This window comes from Triturus cristatus, chromosome 2_2, assembly GCF_964204655.1.
Source record: "Triturus cristatus chromosome 2_2, aTriCri1.1, whole genome shotgun sequence".
NCBI classification, from domain to species: domain Eukaryota; kingdom Metazoa; phylum Chordata; class Amphibia; order Caudata; family Salamandridae; genus Triturus; species Triturus cristatus.
The window spans coordinates 575,014,561-575,031,993 of NC_140582.1; the positions used below are offsets into that span (position 1 = coordinate 575,014,561).

The window sequence follows — 17,433 nt, forward strand, 5'->3', positions numbered from 1 at the left end:
GCCAAGCAACAGAGCTCGTTACATGGTGCGGTTTTACAATGGGCAAAAAAGAAGAATGTGGATGAGAGGTCAAGCGAGGATCCGAAATCCAGGGCAGGTGTCAGCAACGCAGAGGGAAAGAGTGTAGTGGAGATGCTTCTATTGATTGAAGGGGTTAGTGGCAGATCTAAGAGTGAGGGGGTGAGGCAGGGATAATGTTAATCGGGACTGTTGATGGGTGATTCAGCATCTCAGTTATTACCAAGTAGTGAGTTGTTGCTTGACAAGATGTATTTTCGGATCCTCGGAAAAGGGAAGAAGATTGGCAGATCTGACTTTGGATGGCATTCCAGACCCATGAAGCATATAGAGGGAACACGTGGGGCCATACTACACAAAGTGCCCCGGGGGCGCAACAGGTGTTTGCACTTTGGTATTGTGCGGCCCCTTCTGTAATACTGAAAGCACTGGCTCACATACAGCGCCAGTGCCTTCTTAGTAGGGCGTTCCCTCGTTTGCATGGGAGGCGTAGCCCATACAAATGAGGGAATACATTTGCCTGTGCTCCCGCGCTGTATAATAGACGCGGGCGCTGAGACAAAGAAGCTGTCACGCCCTGACAGTGTGCCACCTGTCAGTGCGTCCTGTGATAGCAGCCCTCTCGAGGGGGGAAAGGTAGTCCCATGGACCCCCCCAGACATCCAATTGCAGGTGGGTGCAGTTACTCCCTGCACCCGCCTCCAAAGGGATCTATAAACCTCTATAAAACTGCAGGCGGGTTGCCTCCTGCACAGTGAAACACGGAGCGGCTGCTTCAAAGTCGCTCTGCTTTTCACTTGAATGCACTGCTCTGGGGCAGCGCAAGTTCACGACTGCTCTGGGGGAAGTGCATTCCATGTAATAGGGTGCACTTTCCCTGTTTGCGCCCAGTGCACCTGTCTTAAGGTGCACCAGGCGCAAACAGGAAAAGTGCGCCCTATACATAATAGGGCCTTTGGCGTCTTCTCTTCTACTTCCATCATCTCCATTCTGGCACGGCTGCTACTGCATGCTGTTTATGCTCAACCAGACGTCTTGATCTTGGTTGACAGGTATTATGGGCTACCAGGACTGACTACCTTCAAAGCTTGGTTCTGATGCAGGTGGGCAGTGAGTTAAGAAAGAATCCTGTCACTGATTCAATGACATTTGATAAGGTGTCCTGGTGCATGGAAGAAACCTTCTAATTCAGTCAGGTGTGTCTAATGGACACCAACCAGAAGAGCACTGAATGCTACCCCCATCGAGATAAGTACAGGTACAAAAAAATATCAGGAAGTCTTCACGTTTATGTAATATTAGCATTTAAACTGAGATTGGCTTCAATATAACAGCTTACGGGCTTGATGTTTTACAAGTGAAGCCTCAGGATTTCCATGTAGAAGGGACATGGCCTGGAAGTCCGGGCTGAATAGTTTCTATTATTGTAAGACCAAGGTTGATTTAGAAATGGATACAGCCTGTCTGAAGCTGCACAGTGAGCACATAAAAAGTCTAAAAGTTTCTCCCACTTCAAAGATGGCACCCTGTATAAATATTGGACCCTCAGAACAACTCTTCAGCACATCCCTGGACCTGTGGATAATACAGGAGAACGACTGCCCAGCTGCCAGAAGACTGCTCTGCTGCTTGAGGTCTGCCTTGCTCTCTGAGACGGACTACTGGACCTGCTCCCTTCATCCCAGGCCTAGTGACTTCAAGTGTCAGTTTGCTGACGTCCGGTTCAGAGATATAAGGATATAAGCTCTAGACGCCTCCTGCAACTGCCCAGCAGACCTGCTGCACTGGACCAGCCACAGGACCTGCCTGCGCCCTGCTGGAGGGAGTTCCTGATTTCCAAGAGGTGCCTCCCTAGGTCGTGGGTCCTTGGCTAGCATCAGTTGAGCTCCTCCTGTGAAGAAAAAGAGAAACTCTGAGGTTTTGGCATTTTCATGACAGTGCAATCTTGCCACCTGTGACGACCGCCAAAGCGAAGCTCCAGTAGACACGATGCTTAGCGATACAGTGACTGCCAGTGACAACCAGCAAAGCGAGATCTGTGCCTTACGCTAGTGCATCAGTAGCCCATGGTGACCACGAAACACAATGCTCCAGCAATGGCCTTCTGTGACGCCTGACAGGGTATTCGTGGTACAGCGAAGACAGCCAGCAACACCTGGCACTCTCTGTGCACGACAGTGCCGAACATCCGCAACACTATCTCTGCTCCTCCTCCACCACAAATCAGACTCTTCCCGACAGAGTTTGAGAAGGTACCTTTTTTAGCAGGACTAACCTGGTCTCCGTATCTGGCCCTCCCTCCATTGCAGTCAGCCTGAACCTGTGACTTTCCCCCAGTCTAGCATGACCAGATAACCTTAGGTGACGCTTTGTGCTTTTGGCGCTATACTTACCTAGCTCTTTGAAATTGCATATCTCCGGTTCACTTTATTACTGTTTTAGTTCTGCATAAATACTTTACTCATTACCTCTAAGTTAAGCTTGATTGCTTTTGTGCCAAGCTACCAGAGGGTCAAGCACAGGTACATTTTGTGGCTTTAGTGATTCACCCTACGAAGGTTTGTGGCTGTAGCTTGAGACGAGTTGACACCACCCCCCCCCCCCCTCAAGAATCTACTTTCAGGGATAATTTCTATAGTTCTTTACACCCCCCTCAAACAACAATCCATTTTCTCACAACTTAAAATAATATTTCAAAGCAAATAAAGTCAAACTGAAGAAACTTAATTTGAATAATAAATATATATATATATAAAGTACATATTAATTTTATTTTATTTTAATTTATTATAATTTTTACATTCAAATTTGGTTACGCCCCTTGGTTCCAGGGGGTGGAGTCATGCAAGTCTACACTTTCTAGTAATGGTGAAAAGCAGTAAAGGTACTACAAAGTGCAAAAGTAAATTCACAGGTAAGCAAATCTACCTTTGTAAATAGGGCCCTATGTCATGTCGCAAGTTAAGTTTTAGGTAAGTAGATGCAGAGTTAAACATGGCAAAAGTATACATATCTTGATTGTGTAGTGGTATGCAACATAGTGAACATATTGAGCTTTAATATAGTCTCATACTGTTCTCTTTAGTGGTGAAAGCTGGATTATTTTCAGGATGCAGTTTAGCTCAACATAGTCCTGAAACTGCATAGTGTCAGTTTTGTTTAAGATTTGAAGCAACAAGTTCAGTGATACACACAGATTGAAAACCACTTAAAATTAGTATGCTCAAAAAAGAGTGCTCCCAGAGAATGAGGTGACAAGGTTATACAGATGAAAGAAGAGGCACTAGTGAAGGCACATCATTACAGAACCTCACGTGATGATGTTAGTAGCCACGCAATGCACGCTACAACACAGCAAGAAGAGCCCTCTGGAGCACCTCCACAGCATTCACACAAGGACAAAAGGAGTAGCTCATAGACTACGGGAGATCAGGGGATTTTTTGCCACTGGCAGATCTTTTCCCTTGACAGAATAAGTCTAATAGCATGTGTGGCATTGGAACTAACCTGCTGTTCTTCTACTTGAGAACCATTCTTTTTTCAATTGCATACTGTGACTCCCATACAACTTCATTCATAGCCTGTACTACAGGGAGAGGTCACTGCTCATCTCACATGAGTCCTTTCTTCAACAAATGCAGAGTGAGTTAGCCCATCTGTTATGCTTTTCCACTAAGAGGGTCTGTTTTGAGTGCTGTAAAATACAATGGTATATGCATGGTTCCTTTGGGATTGCAGTCAATTCATTACATTATTCTTACAAGAAGTATGGTACTAACCTCAGTTTTGTTTCCCTTTTCTTTATTCAACAGGAGGTGCGTAAGATTCATAAACAAACAAGCAGTGGCGTAACACAGGCCCCCGCAGCCCCCAAGCTCCTTGGGGCCCCCCTGAAACATGTTGAAACATGAATGTAGGGATAATTGAGATCCTGCGAAACCCATTGATTCGTTTTATTTCTAATATCGTCAAAGGCACCCTTAATAAAGTACTTCTGGTGAATTATTTTAGACAATTTTAAATACTTTATCTCAGAATTTCTGACCCACCAAAAAGATCAAGCGATTCTAGGATGAGATAATAACAATATGATTTTTGCATGCTACAATATGTGAGTGACTTTTCTTTTATTTAAAAATTGGATATTCCTTGATTTAGTAAAAAAAACTCTACTTAGAGCATAGTATTTCTAAGTGTTTTTGATTGTTTCTGTCTTGAAGGGCATATTATAGCTGATGATATGGAGAAGGTACTAGTGAACGTTTTTTATAGTTCCTCTCACTTCCCTGTAGGTATAAAAAGAAAAATATTTGGAGCTGCTAACGACCATTTGGAAATGAACAGTACCTTTTTGATTCCATAAAGCTACAAAAAAATTCCAACAAGTGCAAACTTCATAATTCCTTCAGAATGACTGGGGCCTTTCCTTCTCTAAAGAAGGTGATGACAAATTGTTAATGAATTGGGCTAGCCCCTTGAAACTCTCCTTAACCAATTTGGTGGAACATGAGTCCCAACGACATAGAAAATTGACATTATAAGATTTCATAACTGGAACTGTTTCACACAAGAGAATCTTTTGAAAGGAGAATGTGAAAAGTCACTGAATAGTCTTAAGCAAATTTTGCACTTTTGTGTAAGCCATACCCCTGCGTGTCATCGGATGGCTCCGTTTGGTTTTGCGTGGCATCGTCGCGTCATTGGTGCCAGTTGTGACATTGTGTTGACCTATATAGGTGCTCCGCAGGCAACCAGACCTCCTTTATTTCTCATGACTTTCCACACCAGAATCTCAGAGCCATGAATTGAACGGGCTAGTGTGTGTCCAAACTAGGTCCCTGAAAAGGGAACAACCCTAACCCTAAAAATGTGTCAGATGAGCGGGGAGTCAAGGGTGGGTGTGTAAGGAATATGCAGCTAGATATTGTCTCTACCTGATAATGCGTTACCAAAGGTAAATAACTTGTTCATCTGATAGAGACTTCTAGCTCCAGATTCCCTACCTTTGACTAGATACCCAAGTCACAGCATATAGGCGGTGGACTGCGGACAAATTGACTAAACTAAAAAGTCCAGCAGGACTATCAGGGCAAAAGGCCAGTCTCTGCGGACCAGACTGTTCAGGCAGTAGTGTTTGGCAAAGGTGTGTAGGGATGCCCACCCACGTTGCTGCCTGGCAGATTGTCAGGACTTGAACACCATGAGCCAATTCTGTGGACACAGCTTTTCCTCTGGTGGGATGGGTCCGTAAGCTCTTAGGTGACTGCTTTTTAGCCAGGGCATAGCAGATCTTGATACAGAGAATGACCCAGCGTGAAATGGTTCATTTCGGAACTGCTCAACCTTTTTTAACTTCTACATAGCCCATGAAGAATTGGTCGTCCACCCAGAACTCTTTTGTGTGGTCAAAGTAGAATGACAACCCTCTTTTTGGGTCGAGACGGTGGTGTCATTCCTCTTCTTTAGAGGCATGTGGAGGAGCATAAAAGGTGGGCAGGATGACAGATTGTCTCAAATGGAATGGGGACACTACCTTAGGCAGCAAAGAAGCCCGGGTGCAAAGCACCACCTTATCAAGGAAAACCATCAGATAGGGAGGCATGGATGATAAAGCCTGCAGCTCACTCACCTTCCTGGCAGATGTTATTGCCACTAAAAAGGCTGTCTTGATGGTAAGCAGTCGAAGAGGACAATTGTGAAGCAGCTCAAATGGAGCACACATGAGATAAGTGAGAACTAGGTTCATTACCCACTGAGGCATTATGAAAGGCGAAGGGGAAAACATATGTAGAAGCCCTTTCAGGAACCAACTCACGACAAGGGACTTAAATAATGGGTGTTGTTCAGGTAGTTGCAGGAAAGCAGACAGACCAGAAGCAGAGTCCTGCTGGGCAAGAGTAAGAATAAAGAGAAGAATATTAGAAAAGGAGGCAGAAAGAGGGTCAATAGACTTTTTTGCACAATACCTTCCAAATTTTTTCCAACAGCAGGCATATACTGTTTTGGTGGAGGGCTTCCTGGCCACCAAGATAACTTTGCAAACTTCGGGGGAAAGTCAAAAGCTATCAACCAGGATAGAAGCTGAAACATCAGTATCATAACCTGCAAATCTTGGACTCACTGCTCGGGAGGATGAGTCCTAAACCGTACTGTGCCCAGAACAGTTCAGATGAAAGGAAGCATCTGAGAAGGAGTCAGGTGTGACTTCAGCATGTTTATAGTGAGCCCCAGTGACTGCAGGCGATCCACCATAGTCTGGAGGTGGCAGAAGACAGTCTGGGGCAAGGCCGTCTTCAACAGTGAATTGTTGAGGTAGGGGAAGACTGAAACACCACCAGCCAGCGCAGATGAGCTGCAACCACTGCCATCACCTTGGTGAACACCCAAGGGGAGCTGGTAAGGCCAAAAGGTAGCACGGTGAACTGAAAGTGCTTGTGGCTTACTTTGAACTGCAGGTAACGCCTGTGTTCAGGCAGAATGGGGATATAAAAATATGCATCGTGCAAGTCCAACACTACCAGCCAGTCTCCTTGGTCTAGGGCAGACAAGACCTGAGCAAAAGTAAGCATCCTAAATTTCTCCTTTTTGAGGAAGAGATTGACGGTTTGGAGGTAGATCTAGCATAGGGAGATGCCCTTTGTTCTTTTATGCAATCAGAAAGTAGCAGGAATAACAACCACTGACTTCTTCTATTATCGAAACCCTTTCTATAGCTCCTTTGGCCAGGAGAGCTTTAACTTCCTCTCAGAGCAAGATAAGATGATTCTCCACCAGCCATTCATGAGATGGTGGTAAAGAAGGATGCAAAGATTGGAAAGGAAGAGAGTAACCCCTTTGAATAATCTGCAAGACCCATTTGTCTGATGTTATGGACTGTCAGTGGAGGAGATGATGATGGATTCTCCCTCTAACTGGACACCCATGGTCTTGCAGAACCAAACTGGGAGGATTTAGAGGATGCCACTGCCTCTGGGTTGGTGGCAGATGACTTCTGGCTACCATTCGCACAAGGTCAGAATGCACCACGTCCACGTTCTCGCACAACTTGGGGAGCCTGTGCAGGACGGTGGCTGGGATAAGATTGAGACAGTGGCATGCCCCTTCCATAGCCACAAAAGGGGCGAAAGGAAGATGGGGCCAGCACTGAGTCTGCCTTTTCTCTGAAAAGACAAGTCCCATCAAAGGGCATGTTTATGAGGGTAGCCTGGACATCCTCTGAAAAGCCAGATTTTCTCAGCCAGGCATGGTGCCGCAAGGCCACTGTTGGCAAAAACGCTCTGCCCAGTGAGTCAGTCGTTTCCAGACCACACCTAATGGTGAAGTTTGCTGCATCCCTCCCGTCTTTCTCGGCTTGGGAGATGATGGCCCAGGCCTCCTCTAGGACCTATGGCAGCACTTGCATAACTGTTTCCTATAGGGTATGGGAGTAACAGCCCAAAAGGCATGTGGTGTTTACTGACCACCATGCCAGGCTAGTGGAGGAAAACATCTTCTTTCCAAGTGCGTCCATCCTCTAGGGTTCCCTGACTGGGGGAGTGGCAGGGAACGCGCTATGGGAAGTCGAGGCTTGGACTACCAAGTTCTCAGGGCTAGGGTGTTGGCAGAGGAAACTAGATCACTCAGGGCAGGGAGATGGCCCGCAGACAATTGCCCTGTTCACAGGAGTCCCTACACTAGGTTTGGACCAAGTTCCTAGAAGGACATCAGTCAGGGATTCATTAAAGGACAATAGGGGTTCAGAGGAGAAGCCCCAGGCTGAAGCACCCAGTCAAGAGGTTAGTCTTGACTGTTACAGAGGAAAGTTCGAGGTCAATGACGTCCGCTGCCCTCTTCATCACCATTGCATAAGACGCTCCCTCCCTAGCCCGGTAGGTGGAGAGAGCATACCAGTGTCTGGATAGGTGTCTAATCCACTGGCTTCTGCTACATCCTCATACCAGTCCAAATTCTCATTAGGGGTGTACAACTGGTGTTCCAAAGTATCCAGAGACCCCTCCCACTCTTCCCCCAAACCTGTATGCTCCACAGAGCACTAAGGCAATGAACTAGTATCACTGGACTCCGTTAGTTGCCATTCCGACTCCAACTCATCAGCAATAAGAATGGGGCTGTCACTGCCGGTGGGTGCCGGGAGCATGGACGTCGAGACCAACATCGTCACCGGGGAAGGTTGCGTTGGCATGACTGGCGCGGATCTGGATCGGATCCATGAGACCCGATCGGAGCAAACTCAATGGAGCTCGAAGGAACACCGGAGGGATTGATCCACTCAAATACTTGGCGCATGGCCTTGTAAAACACTTTTATTTGAGTGGGAGTCGCTCTGGCTCCCGGACACGGGAAGAGGTGCGGAGCTGGACCTGGCAATGGCTCCGCAGAACCATGACTGGAACGACAATGTTCCCCACTCGTCTTGTCAATCCTAAAGGGACGAGGTGAAGTCAAAGTCGATCTGGACTTCTTCCTTTTGTGCTTCTTTCCTGTGTGTCCCGAGGACCTGGAGTGTCATGAAGAAGACTTGGGGCTCCTGTAGCAGTCCCGTGACCTTCTCTTCCTCGACCGGGACCAAGATCTCGTAGGAGTTGTGCTAGATGGTGTCGACTCATGGGCCACAAGCAGCTTTAGGGACTGTTCATTCAAAGCATTCAGTGCCATGGCCCAGCAGTTCGAGCATGACTTTGAGTCGCGCTCAAGACACCAAAAGCACACAAGGTACGGGTCAGTACCGACATGGCACGGTGACAGGCACCACACTATTTCTACCCTACCTTTCTAGAGATCATCCCTTGACATACAACAACAAAACATTGAAAAATGTCTGTCAAAAAGTGCCAGAGGGGTAGCTCTTCTCCGGATCAGTGCTAACTGGTGGGGAAGAAAAGAACTGACGTCCGTGTACGTCATTGGTGCCTTTATAGGTGACCACAATGTCACATCCAGCACCAACGATGCCACGCAGAACCAATAGGAGCCATCCCAGGGCATGCAGGGGTCCTGCTCACACAAAAGTTTCCTGATCCAGTCTGCCACCTGGGAAAGGTCCGCTGAAGGAATCTGCAGCTAGAAGTCTGTATCAGATACTAAAATTAATTCTATTTTAACACCTGAAGTCAGTGGTTCCTTTAGTTTTCAGCCTAGGTTAGCTTCTTCTATCCATTAAACCTTGGAAACGCTGGTACCTTCGTATGGTCAGCCCATCCGCCCCCAGGACGGGGTTGCTTCACCTAAAATGTGCCCGGTTTTGTACAGAAAACAGGTAAAACATTTTAAGAACTTTTTCCATCTCCTAGTTCAGTGAAGGAGCAAGATTTGCACTCATTAGCTATTCCCATTTGCCTCAATATGATTCAATTGTAAAAAGAGCATAACGGGCTAGTTCTAAGTAACGCAGCACACTAAGGATGTTAACTCTGCACCCAGAATTAACAGTACAGTCCAATATTACCTTGTCATTACCTGGTTATTCTGATATAATAACCCAGTAATGGGCAAAACATCTAGGCGTGTTATTACCGTACTCCTTTCCATATGAATTCCCCCTTTGCCTACCTATTTATCAGATATGAATACCACTTGTTTTTGTCTACTTGAACCCTGCCTCAGTTTTCTCACACCCAACAAGTCTGGGTATGAAGGACTCAGAGACTTGCAGGTACTGCAGCCCAACCAATGAATGGACCTGAGTAACTTGCTGTCAAATTTAGGCTGACTGCAAAGGGGATATTCACTCCCCTATACTTATGAACTCAGTCAGCTATTGCTAAAGACTGACAGGAGACCTTTTTCTTGGGGTATCTAGGGAAGTTCCATAAAATACATAATGGCTTCCTGGGCTGCATCCTGAGGATGGCTACTTGGGTTCCCTAGCATGTTTGTGTATCATTATGTGCTGGATGTGGGAACAGCACGAAAGGTTCCCTTGGGTAATTGATACTTGACTCTGCAACATTTGTCACCTAAGCTGCTATAAACATTGAACCATTAACACTTACGCACAGCTGGGGTATTCATTCATTTACAAAAATCATTTCCAGTTGTGGTTTCTCCACGTTATTCAAGATGAACAAGCAGCAATGTAACAAATGGCATTCTGGCAATAAATGTGAAATTGCACAGGCTTTCTGCTTCCCATGATTTCAAGTTACTAAATGGGGCAACATCTCTCAGCTCCTTCATATTCTTCCCCAGCACTTATACTATATCTGAGTGTCCTCCACTCTACTCCGATGCACTTAAACGTCTCCTTACAACACTCACAAGGTCCCCTTGAGTATTCCATGGATCTTTTACAAATCCTACAAATATGAGAAATTTGATCCACATATAGAGGCATATAGCATCACTCCAGTCCAGTACTGATGATAGACTTTTAATACATACAAAGCAGACTGAACCTGTAATTGTAAAAAGAAGACTTAATTTGTGATGTTGATTAATGAAGTACATGCCAGCGGTTCAGCAGGGGTTAGTACAATTGATGTGAGACATTTGATGTTTACTCGCTGCAGTAACGTAAATGCATTACAAACACACTCCTGTTCTGTTTCTGGTGCTCCTTTTATTCTAACCCTCCCACTCCAAAGACCTGAATCACAATGATTTTGCTTTGAAGTACTACCTGCCGTTCTCCTGACTTACTAATGCATTTGTGGCTTGCTGCTGGAATTCAGGAGTAAATCGAGACTATTAGTGGGTCACACTTACTCAAAGCACTATTGTTGTGAATCAGGCAATAAGGCTTACTGGGGCTCATTGAATGAGACAGTAAATCACTACAGGTGTAACTAATTACCTGGGATGTTTGCTGATGTATGGGTTTGTGATCCCTCAGGAACTATAATGCACGTAAGCCATTCTGCTGTCATACTACTCAGCAGAGAACGGTTGTTTCTGCCTCTCCTCAGCAGATCAATTGCAGAGACAGCATCAACAGTGCGTACAAAGATACTTTGCGGAATGGCATATTCTAAGAACATGCAGGTACATTTGATAGGTACAGGAAAGTTTTGGTGATTCTGTATATTCCAAAAAGGAACTCTAATGGTGTATGGGTCAGTCCAAAGGTTAGGTGCAGCAAAACAATATTCAATGGGAGGAGAAAGTATTTTCAGATAAGGTTAAGACCACATTAGTTACTTGGTTGAGTGTGAGATTCGTGCCCAGATTGTCCTCTCCTAGGATCTGGTATTTGGCCCATAGAGTGTGCTTGGGATTCTTTTTCCTGTCAGAGTGTCAGTGACTGATTCCAGGTGAGCAGTTCCACAGGCACAGCCCAAAATATTCCAAAGTCCACCCATGAGTAGCTTATCCAGTTCAAGTGTTTGCCTTGTGTTGGACCTGACCCTTTTTAAGGGCTTATCCATAAACATTTTGCCTTATGCCTTCTATTTTTTCTGACTTTGCTTTTTCTGGTTTCAGGATCCTGGGCACTTTGCCACTGCTAACCAGGGATAAAGTGCATATGATCTCTGTCGAAATTGTATTGGTAATTAGTTTATCCATGATTGGCATATTCAATTTACTAATAAGCCCCTAGTAAAGAGCAGCTTGTGTGCCCAGGACCTGTAAATCAAATGCTACTAGTGGGCCTGTAACACTGATTGTGCCACCCACATGAGTAGCCCTGCAAACATGTCTCAGACCTGCCACTGCTGTGTCTGTGAGAGCAGTTTAAAAATGCCATTTTCGACCTGGCAAGTGCACCCACTTGTCAGGCCCAAACCTTCCCTTTTAATGCATGTAATTCACCCCTAAGGTAGGCCCAAGGTAGCCCCAAGGGCAGGGCACAGTGTATTTTAAAGGTAGGACATGTGCTGGGTAGGGTAAAATGGGGATTGCCTTCAAATATCTTTTAAGTGTAATTTCCCATTGGGAGCTGATAGAGGTTTGGGGTCTCTGAACTCATAATTTAAAAGTACATATCCTGGTGAAGTTGTTCGCGTGTTTTAAAATGCCACTTTTATAAAGTGGGCATTTTCTTGCTTAACCATTCTGTGCTCCTGCCTGTCTGTAAACCCACATCTGGGTTAGGATGACAGTTTGGTTCTTGTGCATTCACTCTAGACAGTCACACAAAGGGTACTGTGGTGTGCCTTGCATATCCTGATGGGCCATCATCAGGCAGATGGGCTTCCTGAGCTAGAGTGGCAGGAGGAGTTATCATTGACACCTGAATAAGGCTGTGCTTGTCCTCACACAAAGCTGTCTCCATCCCCAGCTTTACGTCGCAGCATGTCAGAAGAAACGCTGCAGCGTGAGTTTTGCAAACTGCATCACAGAAGTCCATGACACACCATTCCAATTCTGAAGTAGTGCCTGCTTAATCGCTGTGGAATCAACGCAGCACGTCTGGATGTTCGATGCATCCTTCCTGGGCACTGATTTTTTTAAATGACGTTGCCCAGCACTAAGGAACCGAGGTTGCGTGTTGGGAAATCAACACATCACCTCCTCTTCCAGTAAGGAACTGACACATCACCTCCCCTGCAGTAAGGAACTGATGCATCATATCCCCTTATTAGCAGTAAGGAACCAACACATCACCTCTACTGGGAGTAAGGAACCGATGCATTGCTTTGCTTTTCCAGCACCTCACCTCTCTTCCGCCTGTTTCGTCTTTGAATTTTGATACATCCAAGGTACTCTGTGCTTAAAGAAACGCATCAATTGATTTCTATGGACTAAACATGCTTACTCTTTTAAAAGTGATATTTTAATATGTGTATGTTGGATTGTTGTGGTTTTGGTCTGGTCTTATTCAGATAAACATTGGCAATGTTTCCAAACTGGTGTGGACTCGTTTTGTAGTGTTTGCACTGTGTTACTGAGTGTATATGTACAAATGCTTTACACATTGCCTCTGAGATAAGCCTGACTGCTCCTGCCAAGCTGCCAAGCTACCAAGCTGAGAAGGAGTTATCTTAGCTGTGTGACTCCCTTACCCTGACTAGAGTGCGATCCCTACTTGGACAAGGTGCAAACCACTACCAATGACCCCATTTTTAACACCTAGGCTTCTGGTACATGTATTCTTGATTTCATAATGGAGTATTAAAAGGAAACATGTACCAGAACTCAAAGAAAAGGTTCAACACTGGTATGGTTAAAAGCTAGGACACCAAACTAGCTGAAAAACCACCAAGACAGTAGGCAATCTAGGAAGACTGCAGTGAGCACAGCGTATATAAGCATAGACCCTGTTGACTGACAAGCCCTTCCTGCAAAAATGAATGGTATGGCTGGCAGGAAGGTACCATAGTTAGGATAGGACCATTGCATCCACTTCCTGAGCTCTACCAGTGCAGCTCTTCGGGGTTAGCTATTATTGAGTTGTTTGAGGCTGCAAAGCAAGACAGGATGTTTCTAGGAGATAGTATACTCACAAAGTTGCCAAGTTTGAGCAGCAAAGCCCAGGGCAGACTTTGAATACCTGCAGGGGGTACCACAGCTGACAATTGCTCCGACAGTCAAATGAAGACTGGGATGGGGAGCACCACCATATCAAAATGTGGACCCTTCCAGGAGCCTATCAGGCACTCATTTGTTAGGAAGTCTGTTGCTGGCTCAAACTGCTTTGGTGGGTGGATTAGATGGACATGCTGTGTTTCTGAAGCAGGCCATTAACACCAACCAGATATAAAGAGCTCAGGCTCAGAAAGGAATCCCCATTTCCAGTTTCACAAAACATATTGACAGCCTGCTGCATGTGATAGGAGAATAAAATATGTGCCACTTTGATCCATTTCATGCGTAGCCCTTAACACAGACTGCATAGAAAACAGCCATGCCCGAGTTCACTTCTATACCCATTCATTATGCACTGCGATGCCAAACTGGAACGCTTTCAAATCATATGTGCAAAATATATAATTGTACAATATTCCTGTAGGCTCATCAAAAAGTGACAGATACTTCAATCAAGCAATGGCTAAAGGGTGCTGACCAAAAAGCCAATAGCTGAAGGGGCTGAGCCATAGCCCATTATGTATTTGTGTGTGTATTGATGACATGAGCTCTGGCAGACAGCTGTCTGGATGAATACCTAAACACAGTGGTGAAATGTGGATTGCAGCGGGACCAATATAGCATTTGATGCACAAATGCAGATGCAAGCAGTTTCTGTCACAGAAAATGGTGAATTCAATCAAGCCTGTCCTGGTTTGATGTGGATCACGGGCTGGCAGTGACACTGGAATTAAGCTGCACCTTACAGATGTGACCCAACAAGGCAGAAACTGTTCTGGGGTTGCTAATATTCTCGAAGAGATGGCACTTAGCATGGCAGTTAGGGCTTGAACCAGAACCAAGGCTGATGTACGTAAAGTTGGTCGTTGTCAGCAGTGACACACTGAGCAAAGACACCGTGGCCTGGAAAACAGCCCTGTTTAATGATTACTGACTAAGAATGGATCAGCGATTGAACCCATCAACTTATTGTTTAACTTTCTGTGAGATATGTTAGTGTTGCTGCCAATTTAAAAGGTCTATAAATATCACATAACTTCATACTTCAGAAACTAAGATGTAATACAGCAATTGAGGGGAAAATCAATACTCATCTGTTTGAACTACAGAGCTTTTCTGATGGCCTGCACAATATATACACACACTACTTCTACATCAGTTGAGCTGTGAGCTTAAAGGATATATGTTACTAGTTCTACTTCAACTACATGGACATACAGCTCGATGACTTGCAGTACATTGGTGACCACTACATAATCCCTGTAACATTCTAATGTGTGACGTATGTACACCGAGCTTATGACTTTAAGAAAACAGCACCATCATGAACGTACCTGCAGAAGAAAATCAAAGAGGGCCATCTTGGACCATTCATGGTGATGAATATCCTTGCACCCTGATTCAGACTTGGGGACCTTGCCATTCTGCCAGCATTTCTGCTTCAGTAAATGCTGATAAGTTGCCCAGTCTATTCGGATTGATGACTGGGTTTCATTATCTGTCAGCAACAAAGAGGAATCCCAGAGGACAACCGGACATGGGTGGCCATCTAGGATAAAGAAATGAGATTGTTTAGCAGAAGAGACAGATGCTTCAGGGGCAGAAAATGAATATATATTACATTACTTACAGGTAAATTACTACAGCAGCGTCTGCTCTTTGATATTTAAATGTTCACAACTCCTCTATAATAAGATCTAATCTGACATAACAGTGTAGAAGACAAGTTTAATAACTTAACCCAGAATGTTATTTCAATGAAGCAATCAAGTTATATGAGATGTAGAAGGATACGTTAAGTATTATCACGGTGTTTGCTATGCTTTAGTAAATGTAGGATTCTTTCACATTTGATTTATATTGACTTTTTGGAGAAGTGCCATCTGATACTGAGTAGGGTTGACAATATGCTCTTCATTATGGTTATATTTTTCGATGATTTGGTGTGTCTATTCTGTAGTTGTCGATTATCGATTCACCATTTTTGACTGTTGATTCGTGTCATTTACATTTTTGCACTTTCTTTTTTTTGTGTTCAAAATATTTTATTGAAATTTTATAATGAACAGCAACAACATAGACATACAAAAAAGAGTAATAATAAACTAAAATATCTAATACAATGCGTACAAAATCATTATCGAATTCATTTCAATAGAAAAGAAAATAGTCATATTCTTATAAACTTAAAAGGAGGGGGGGAAGGGAAACATCTAATACCAAATATTGTGTAAGCAATAAATAGAGCTACTATGACATAATAAATAATATAAAAATCGTAAAAAGCATTACAATACATAAATATACCCCTAAGATGCAAAATAGATATCAACAGGAATCCAAAAAGAATGATAGGAAATAGGATTATGATTAACCCCAGACAAAGATAATTGAGCACCTCTTCTTGTAAAGATAACCCAAGACCACCAAGCATGAACTGATAACTTAGAAACATCTTTCCAGCAAAAGGTAATAGATTTTAACGCAGCAGAAATCAAAAAATCAAAAAGCCTACATTCAAGATTACTTAGAGATTGTGATAATGTAACTGATTTGCAAATTAACATTTTATATGATAAGTCTTCCTGGATATTTAACAACTTCTTAATAACATCCCAAACTTCTTTCCAGAATTTTGCAATTAAAGGACAATCAAAAAGCATATGTCGTAACGAACCAGGATGTAATTTACAATGCCAACAAATGTCAGATTGAAGGAGTTTAGCTTGGAATAAACGTAATGGAGTCCATAAAGAATTAAATAAAATATAGGAATTGGTTTGATAAAGTGAGACAGGTAACCAACCAGAAATATTTCTAAGCCATATAATTTCCCATGAATCATTAGACAATGTAAGTGAAAGTTCATTATTCCAGAAGGTTGCAATCATCGTTATGTTACTTCCTAGAGTGTTAGATAATTTTTTATAGAAAATGGAGACACCATTAGCTTTCAACGATATAGTTTGAATATACACGGATAGGTCCGCTGTAACACTAGTCGGAATAGCTTGTGGAAAGGAATCTAAAATTGAATTAATTAAATATTCATATTTAATAAGATCAGATTGAGTTAAACCAAACCCTGTTTGTAGATCCTCAAACGGTATAAAGTTATTGTTGGAATAAATGTCTTTAAGATAATAAATACCCGCTTTAATCCATGAAAACCAAAATCTAATGTTCCTATTTAATTTAATGATATTGCTATACCATAATGATAATTCAACAGTGTTATACGTGGGGTATAGAAAAATGGAATCTAGATCATTAAAAACCATTTTAGTGGATTTGAGAATGATAGATTTATGAAAAAATGATGAGTTGTTAGACATAGTTACCAGAGTTGGTAATGGGAACGGCTTTACAATAGATTTTTCAATTTGGAGCCAAGAAGGTGGATTATGTAAAGGAGAAAGAATAAACCATATGGCACTTTGTTTTAAAATAAAAGCTTTGTGATAAAGAAAAAAATCTGGGATACCAAATCCAGCATTACATTTAGACATTTTTAATTTTTTATAACTAATGCGAGGTGATTTGTTATTCCAAAGAAATTTGGAGAGAAGTTTATCAATATCTTTATAAAATTTTAATGGGAATTGAGTAGGAATCATGGAAAGAGTATAAAAAATTTTTGGAGCAATATTCATTTTAATAGATTCCAGTCTACCCCACCAGGAAAGATGCAGTGATGACCATTTAGACGTTTTATCTTTAATATAATCTAAGACAAAATTACAGTTTAAAGTCATTGTAGATTTTATGGATGAGGAAAATAAAATACCAAGATATTTTAATTTAGTCTTCTGCCAAACAATTTCATTCATAGGTATCATATCAGGAGTACAATAAATGTTTAAAGGGAAAAATTCAGTTTTATTAGTGTTTAATTTGTAACCAGACACCATAGAATATTTTGTTATAATCTCTAATAAAGAAGGAAATGAG

The 17,433-nt window shown here is 43.1% G+C and overlaps 1 protein-coding gene across 1 annotated transcript in view; it reads right to left on the reverse strand.

The window, feature by feature from the left end:
- Window positions 1–17,433, reverse strand: part of GASK1B (golgi associated kinase 1B) — a 157,865-nt gene that overhangs the window by 46,745 nt on the left and 93,687 nt on the right. Inside the window, exon 2 of the mRNA XM_085641725.1 lies at window positions 14,817–15,031. Coding sequence (XP_085497851.1) covers window positions 14,817–15,031 — 215 coding nt within the window. The remainder of the gene's footprint in view (window positions 1–14,816; window positions 15,032–17,433) is intronic.